General features: G+C 42.0%; 1 protein-coding gene across 1 annotated transcript in view; it reads right to left on the minus strand.

The window, feature by feature from the left end:
* Positions 1 to 4528: 4528 nt before the first annotated feature.
* Positions 4529 to 9229, minus strand: part of LOC124019454 (muscleblind-like protein 1) — a 128078-nt gene continuing 123377 nt past the window's right edge. The window contains exons 7-8 of the mRNA XM_046334800.1: positions 6842 to 6933; positions 4529 to 4953 (exon numbers count right to left, since the gene is read on the minus strand). Of these exons, the coding sequence (XP_046190756.1) occupies positions 4897 to 4953; positions 6842 to 6933 (149 nt within the window). The 3' untranslated portion in view covers positions 4529 to 4896. The remainder of the gene's footprint in view (positions 4954 to 6841; positions 6934 to 9229) is intronic.

The following is a 9229-nucleotide window of genomic DNA, read 5'->3' on the forward strand; positions in this document are numbered from 1 at the left end:
TAACAGTAAATATTCAAATCAATGTTACATGAAATTTCAGAAAACTAAGTATGGTATAAAGAACACACGCAAAAAAACACACATTTACCTAATATTCAGCATCCTACAAAAGTTACTGGTGAAAATCTAGCGAGACAAAACACCTTTAAACAAAAATCTCAAAAATGTAATCCGTGCACTAAACAAAACGAAATAACACATTCATCTTCTTCACCGACTTATTAACTCAACAACAAAATACCATGTTTTCAGTGAAGGAAAGACATCAGCATCAATCGTGTACACTCTGTGTGGTGACAGAACGTGTACACGCTGTGTGGTGACAGAACGTATACACGCTGTGTGGTGACAGAACGTATACACTCTGTGTGGTGACAGAACGTGTACACGCTGTGTGGTGACAGAACGTGTACACGCTGTGTGGTGACAGAACGTATACACTCTGTGTGGTGACAGAACGTATACACTCTGTGTGGTGACAGAACGTATACACTCTGTGTGGTGACAGAACGTATACACTCTGTGTGGTGACAGAACGTATACACTCTGTGTGGTGACAGAACGTATACACTCTGTGTGGTGACAGAACGTGTACACGCTGTGTGGTGACAGAACGTATACACTCTGTGTGGTGACAGAACGTATACACTCTGTGTGGTGACAGAACGTATACACTCTGTGTGGTGACAGAACGTATACACTCTGTGTGGTGACAGAACGTATACACTCTGTGTGGTGACAGAACGTATACACTCTGTGTGGTGACAGAACGTATACACTCTGTGTGGTGACAGAACGTATACACTCTGTGTGGTGACAGAACGTGTACACGCTGTGTGGTGACAGAACGTGTACACGCTGTGTGGTGACAGAACGTATACACTCTGTGTGGTGACAGAACGTATACACTCTGTGTGGTGACAGAACGTATACACTCTGTGTGGTGACAGAACGTATACACTCTGTGTGGTGACAGAACGTATACACTCTGTGTGGTGACAGAACGTATACACTCTGTGTGGTGACAGAACGTATACACGCTGTGTGGTGACAGAACGTGTACACGCTGTGTGGTGACAGAATGGCAAAGGGGTTAGGAGAAGAGGACGATTTGGAATGGCATGTCGCATTGTTGCCGAACTCGTGGTGTTTTCTAAAGCTTTGGATGAGTAATACAATCAGGGTAAAACTCTTGCCAACTCTTTTATATCATACCATTAATCAACATGCTCCAAGAAACACCCACAATGCAGCAGTTTTTAGAAGAGAGAGAGAGAGAGAGAGAGAGAGAGAGAGAGAGAGAGAGAGAGAGAGAGAGAGAGAGAGAGAAGAGAAAGAGAGAGAGAGAGAGAGAGAGAGAGAGAGAGAGAGAGAGAGAGAGAGAGAGAGAGAGAGAGAGAGAGAGAGAGAGAGAGAGAGAAAGAGAAAGAGAAAGAGAGAGAGAGAGAGAGAGAGAGAGAGAGAGAGAGAGAGAGAGAGAGAGAGAGAGAGAGAGAGAGAGATTCTACCTTCTACCTCACAGTTAATGACACGTAATGTGTTTTTCACAAGTTCTCTTATGTCAGAGACCATATGCAATGCACTTAACATGATTTGTTGTTGTTGTTGATGTTGTTGTTGAATTAATTATAAACACCGCCACATTGAAACTGACATAACAACTCAACCATAAGACTCAGTGGTGTAAAGTTCTTAAGTAAAAAGAACACTTGAAAGTGCTACTTCATTCTTCTAGGGGGGGGGGGATATTTGTACTTTACTAATATTTATAATTTTGACAACTTGTACTTTTACTCCACTACATTCCTAAAGAAAATATTGTACTTTTTACAACTCATATTTTCCCTGAAAAAAACCCCACAAGTACTCGTTCCATTTTGAATTCTTAGCGGGACAGGAAAATAGTCAAATTCACACACTTATCAAGAGAACACGTGGGCATCCCTACTGCGTCCAGCCTGGCGGATGACTAAACACAAAAGCATATTTTGTAAATAATGTCTGAGTGTTGGAGTGTGCCCCTTGTTATTCATTAATTATGAAAACAAAATAATGGTGGTGTCTGCTTTGCTTAAACATAAGGACATTTTTTTATATTTATGGTTTTACTTTGACTTTTGATACGTAAGAATATTTTAGCAATTGCGTTTACTTTTTATACTATATATTTAAAACAAAGTTCTTTTAGACTTTTACTCAAGTTGTATTTTACTGGGTGACTTTCATTTTTACTTCAGTAACTTTCTATTAAGGTATCTTTACTTTTACTCAAGTATGACAATTGGGTGCTTTTCCCACCACTTGCCACTCTGCAACTCTTTGAAACTTCTCTCTCCTCTCAGTGATTTGGTTTATCATGCAACTTTCAACAGTTCCTCATTCTATCATTCCTTTTCTAGAGTGTTGACCCTTTTTCCATCACTAGTGATATAGACTATACCCAGAGAGGACCGGGTCCTAACAGAACTAACTAGAGTCTATAGACTATACCCAGAGAGGACCGGGTCCTAACAGAACTAACTAGAGTCTATAGACTATACCCAGAGAGGACCGGGTCCTAACAGAACTAACTAGAGTCTATAGACTATACCCAGAGAGGACCGGGTCCTAACAGAACTAACTAGAGTCTATAGACTATACCCAGAGAGGACCGGGTCCTAACAGAACTAACTAGAGTCTATAGACTATACCCAGAGAGGACCGGGTCCTAACAGAACTAAATAGAGTCTATAGACTATACCCAGAGAGGCCCGGGTCCTAACATAACCAACTAGAGTCTATAGACTATACCCAGAGAGGACCGGGTCCTAAAAGAACTAACTAAAGTCTATAGACTATACCCAGAGAGGACCGGGTCCTAACAGTACCAACTAGAGTCTATAGACTATACCCAGAGAGGCCTGGTCCTAACAGAACCAATTAGAGTCTATAGACTATACCCAGAGAGGACCGGGTCCTAACAGAACCAACTAGAGTCTATAGACTATACCCAGAGAGGACCGGGTCCTAACAGAACTAACTAGAGTCTATAGACTATACCCAGAGAGGACCGGGTCCTAACAGAACCAACTAGAATCTATAGACTATACCCAGAGTGGACCGGGTCCTATCAGAACCAACTAGAGTCTATAGACTATACCCAGAGAGGACCGGGTCCTAACAGAACCAACTAGAGTCTATAGACTATACCCAGAGTGGACCGGGTCCTAACAGAACCAACTAGAGTCTATAGACTATACCCAGAGTGGACCGGGTCCTAACAGAACCAACTAGAGTCTATAGACTATACCCAGAGAGGACCGGGTCCTAACAGAACCAACTAGAATCTATAGACTATACCCAGAGAGGACCGGGTACTAACAGAACCAACTAGAGTCTATAGACTATACCCAGAGAGGACCGGGTCCTAAAAGAACTAACTAAAGTCTATAGACTATACCCAGAGAGGACCGGGTCCTAACAGTACCAACTAGAGTCTATAGACTATACCCAGAGAGGCCTGGTCCTAACAGAACCAATTAGAGTCTATAGACTATACCCAGAGAGGACCGGGTCCTAACAGAACCAACTAGAGTCTATAGACTATACCCAGAGAGGACCGGGTCCTAACAGAACTAACTAGAGTCTATAGACTATACCCAGAGAGGACCGGGTCCTAACAGAACCAACTAGAATCTATAGACTATACCCAGAGTGGACCGGGTCCTATCAGAACCAACTAGAGTCTATAGACTATACCCAGAGAGGACCGGGTCCTAACAGAACCAACTAGAGTCTATAGACTATACCCAGAGTGGACCGGGTCCTAACAGAACCAACTAGAGTCTATAGACTATACCCAGAGTGGACCGGGTCCTAACAGAACCAACTAGAGTCTATAGACTATACCCAGAGAGGACCGGGTCCTAACAGAACCAACTAGAATCTATAGACTATACCCAGAGAGGACCGGGTACTAACAGAACCAACTAGAGTCTATAGACTATACCCAGAGAGGACCGGGTCCTAACAGAACCAACTAGAGTCTATAGACTATATCCAGAGAGGACCGGGAACTAACAGAACAAACTAGTATATAGACTATACCCAGAGAGGACCGGGTCCTAACAGAACCAACTAGAGTCTATAGACTATACCCAGAGAGGACCGGGTCCTAACAGAACCAACTAGAGTCTATAGACTATATCCAGAGAGGACCGGGTACTAACAGAACAAACTAGTATATAGACTATATCTGTTAATGACAACAAACTCCAGACAAAAATGATATCAATTAAAGAAACCCAACTGACAAAAACACATAAGAGAATCTTGGTCTGCTGACAAACTAGTGGGCGTGACTATCTCCTCGTGGTGACATTGAAAGGGTATCCTGTGTTTTAAATGGATGATGCCTCCAAAGACATAAAGGCATGGCTGATAACATTCTGCAGATGGCAATAGTTCTTCTCCGTACGAGGCCCACCAGTGTTGTTGTTGTGTGTGTGTGTGTTTGCGCGCGCGTGTGTGTGTGTGTGTGTGTGTGTGTGTGTGTGTGTGTGTGTGTGTGTGTGTGTGTGTGTGTGTGTGTGTGTGTGTGTGTGTGTGTGTGTGTGTGTGTGTGTGTGTGTGTGTGTGTGTGTGTGTGTGTGTGTGTGTGTGTGTAATGCACATGTTCACCACCTTTATGATCAACTGAACCCTCCTAGAGCAACGTGCCAGTCAGTACCACTATAGTTTACAGGTGGTTGGATGTTCAAGGCTCTAGAAATAATCTTCTACAGATTTCTATGTTTACAGGCATGAAGGGTGGGGAGCTGTGGGACACCGGCACACTGCAGTTTCATCTGCGGGAGTACAATGAATAGATCAAAAGAGAATCGTAAAAAATTAGTCTTACTGTTCTGCTTGAGATTTCTAGATCTGAGTCACATACTTGTGCCTAGTAAGATGATCTGTGGATATTAATGGAATCTGAGGAAGAACGTGAGAGATCGAGAGAAAACAGCTTTTACAACACAACACTCTCAACGGGATATTTTAATTTTACTTTGCCTCACTTACAGACTGTGCTAAATACACCCAGTGATGGAAAAAGTACTAAATTCTCATACTTGAGTAAAAGTAAAGATACCTTAATAGAAAATGACTCAAGTAATAAGGGAAAGTCACCCAGTATTAAATTCCACTTCAGTAAAAGTCTGAAAGTATTTGGTTTTAAAAACAGTTAACTCTTAAGGATCCGTCCCTTTTTTCCAATTGTCGGCTAAAATGACATACCCAAATCTAACTGCCTGTAACTCACGTCCTGAAGCAAGGATATGCATATTATTGGTACCATTTGAAAGGAAACACTTTGAAGCTTGTTGAAATGTGAAAGGAATGTAGGAGAATATAACACAATAGATCTGGTAAAAGATAATACAAAGAAAAAAACATAATCTGTGAAATGCAAGAGAAAGACCATAATGTATTAATCCAGCCCAGGTGAAATGTTGATTTTGGCCACTAGATGGCATACGTTTATGTGCAACATTTTAGACCGATCCAATGAACCATTGCATTTCTGTTCAAAATGTTGTATCAAGACTGCCCAAATGTGCCAATTTTTTAAAATAATAACTTTTCACGTTCAAATTGTGCCCTCTCCTCAAACAATAGCATGGTATTATCTTACTGTAATAGTTACTGTAAATTGGACAGTGCAGTTAGATTAACAAGAATTTAAGCTTTCTGCCCATATCAGATATGTCTATGTCCTGGGAAATGTTCTTCTTACTTACAACCTCATGCTAATCGCATTAGCCTACGTTAGCTCAACCGTCCCATGGAAGGGAGACCGATCCCGATTAAGTGTCAAAAGTAAATGTAGTTTATAAAATATACTTAAGTATCAAAAGTCAAATTAAAGTACAAATAATTTAAAATTCATCACATTAAGCAAACCAAACAGCACATTTTTATTTATTTACGGATACCCAGGGTCACACTCCAACACTCAGACATCATTTAAACACAAAGCATTTGTGCTTAGTGAATCCGCCAGATAAGAGACAGTAGGGAGGACCAGGTATGTTCTCTGTTTAGTGAATCCGCCAGATCAGAGACAGTAGGGAGGACCAGGTATGTTCTCTGTTTAGTGAATCCGCCAGATAAGAGACAGTAGGGAAGACCAGGGATGTTCTCTGTTTAGTGAATCCGCCAGATAAGAGACAGTAGGGAGGACCAGGTATGTTCTCTGTTTAGTGAATCCGCCAGATAAGAGACAGTAGGGAGGACCAGGTATGTTCTCTTGATAAGTGTGTGAATTGGACCCTTTTCTGTCCTGCTAATCATTCAAAATGTAACGAGTACTTTTCGTTGTCAGAGAAAATGTATGGAGTAAAAAGTACATCATTTTCTTTAGGAATACAGTGAAGTAAAAGTAAAAGTTGTCAAAAACATAAATAGTAAAGTAAAGTACGGATACCCCCAAAAAAATACTTATGTAGTACTTTAAAGTATTTTTACTTAAGTACTTTACACCGCTGAATACACAATCAATCGTATTTAAACAAACTGCGAATATCCATTACAAATAAAACATCACTGACCACTGAGGAGGAAACGATGTCGTCATTTTCCTGAATGTTGGTCAGTGTCTTTAAACGCTTCAGGGGAATAGTTAGAGGTGGAATCAATCACCACGCATCCATCCTCCTCTTCTGATGGCCATTCATAACCATTCAATGAGTGGTCATAAGTACCAAAAAATATGCTGGATACTGCCTATAGAAGAGTCCTCTCAAAACACCACCCCGGAAGTGGCTTACTCCCATCACAGGAAGTGGAGCGAGAGAGAGGAAGCAGAAGAGGAGCAAACCTGATTGGCTGTTGCGTTTGCAAAGGGAACGCTTGTGGCAGAGGAAGTGGCTGCAGACACAGTGGCGGGCGTGGCACCGTGCATCATGGGTACTTTGGGGAGAGAAAAATCAGACAGGCAAATGAACTGGAGCAGGCAGATATGTTGCTATCTTATACAGGTTAATTCTCTTCTAACCACTTCTAAACCTCAAAGACTAGTTTGTTGATGTCAACCGTTAGGAAATCATTTGTTTGTGCATTTCTTATTCTCTATTATTGATGTCATTTAAAACAGATTCTAAGCTGACCTTTACATAAGGTGTTAGCTAACAGGATAACTGAGGTTTGGGATGAAGGGTCAGGACATTGAGTGTGTCAGAGTGGGTTGTTACAGCTATGTGGCACGTCATATGGACAGACAAATATTAGCAACGGGACATCATGCATTCACACAGCTTGGAGAGAAAAAAATACAGAGCTTTTAATCTTCTATTTCCTGACAGACTGGGACTGGAATGGACTGGACTGGGACTGGACTGGACTGGACTAGGGGTGACACACAGGGAAACAGGTGAAACAACTAGCCTACAGTAAAACAACATCTCACTGCTCTAAATATTCTCAAAATGTGCTTCAAAACTACTCATACACTTAATTCACATTTCCAGAATTATACACGTCTCATAATTGACCCACCACCACCACCTCCACCACCAATAAGATGATAATACTAACCTTGTATGCAACCCACAGTCCGTCCCAGTCCAGTCCGTCCCAGTCCAGTCCGTCCCAGTCCAGTCCGTCCCAGTCCAGTCCGTCCCAGTCCAGTCCGTCCTAGTCCAGTCCGTCCCAGTCCAGTCCGTCCCAGTCCAGTACGTCCCAGACCAGTCCAGTCCCAGTCCAGTCCGTCCCAGTCCAGTCCGTACCAGTCCAGTCCGTCCAAATCCAGTCCGTCCCAGTCTAGTCCGTCCCAGTCCAGTCCGTCCCAGACCAGTCCAGTCCTAGTCCAGTCCGTCACAGTCCAGTCCGTCCCAGTCCAGTCCGTCCCAGTCCAGTCCAGTCCAGTCCGTCCCAGTCCAGTCGGTCCCAGTCCAGTCCAGTCCAGTCCGTCCCAGTCCAGTCCGTCCCAGTCCAGTCCAGTCCAGTCCGTCCCAGTCCAGTCCGTCCCAGTCCAGTCCAGTCCCACTCTGTCAGTAAATAGACGAATAAAAGCTCTGTATTTTTTCCCACCAAGCTGTGAATCTAAATGCCAATTATATGTCATATTCTACTACAAATAATTTCCCGTTAAACACAAATAATGCAAGAAAATCAATTGTTTAACTCTGGAATCGCTACAATCTATTTAGTTGACAGCAGTTTATAACAGAGCCCTACAACACTGTACCACATCTCAATTGTTCACCGCAAATTCATATCCATCTTTTCTCTATCATCAGGCAACACCTGGCCAAGTGACAACTAAATCAGTGGTATGCATTGGTATGCATTGGCATGTATTGGTATGTATTGGTATGTATTGGTATGCATTGGTATACATTGGTATGTATTGTATGTATTGGTATGTATTGGCATGTATTGGTATGTATTGGTATGCATTGGTATGTATTGGTATGTATTGGTATGTATTGGTATACATTGGTATGTATTGGTATGTATTGGTATGTATTGGTATGTATTGTATGCATTGGTATGTATTGGTATGCATTGGTATGTATTGGTATGTATTGGTATGTATTGGTATGTATTGGTATGTATTGGTATGCATTGGTATGTATTGGTATGTATTGGTATGTATTGGTATACATTGGTATGTATTGGTATGTATTGGTATGTATTGGTATGTATTGCTATGCATTGGTATGTATTGGTATGTATTGGTATACATTGGTATGTATTGGCATGTATTGGTATGTATTGGTATGCATTGGTATGTATTGGTATGTATTGGTATGTATTGGTATACATTGGTATGTATTGGTATGCATTGGTATGTATTGGTATGTATTGGTATGTATTGGTATACATTGGTATGTATTGGTATGTATTGGTATGTATTGGTATGTATTGGTATGCATTGGTATGTATTGGTATGCATTGGTATGTATTGGTATGTATTGGTATACATTGGTATGTATTGTTCTCATCCCAGCTTGCCGAGTCAGCGTTCCCTCCGCTCAAGCGTTTGTCCAACGTTGTGAGCGCACCTGGAGGAGGGTGAGGTCTGCACTTTGTTCGCAGGATTGTCCAAGGTATTGTTGCGGCCAGAGAGTTCTGGAGGAGGGTGAGCCAATCCCAGTCGCTGCACTGCTTCTTCCGCGACATCTTCGTTGTATTGGTATGTATTGGTATGTATTGCATTGGTATGCATTGGTATGTGCGGCCAGAGATTGGTATACATTGGTAT

This window comes from Oncorhynchus gorbuscha, unplaced genomic scaffold (genome assembly GCF_021184085.1).
Source record: "Oncorhynchus gorbuscha isolate QuinsamMale2020 ecotype Even-year unplaced genomic scaffold, OgorEven_v1.0 Un_scaffold_99:::fragment_2:::debris, whole genome shotgun sequence".
Taxonomy (NCBI): domain Eukaryota; kingdom Metazoa; phylum Chordata; class Actinopteri; order Salmoniformes; family Salmonidae; genus Oncorhynchus; species Oncorhynchus gorbuscha.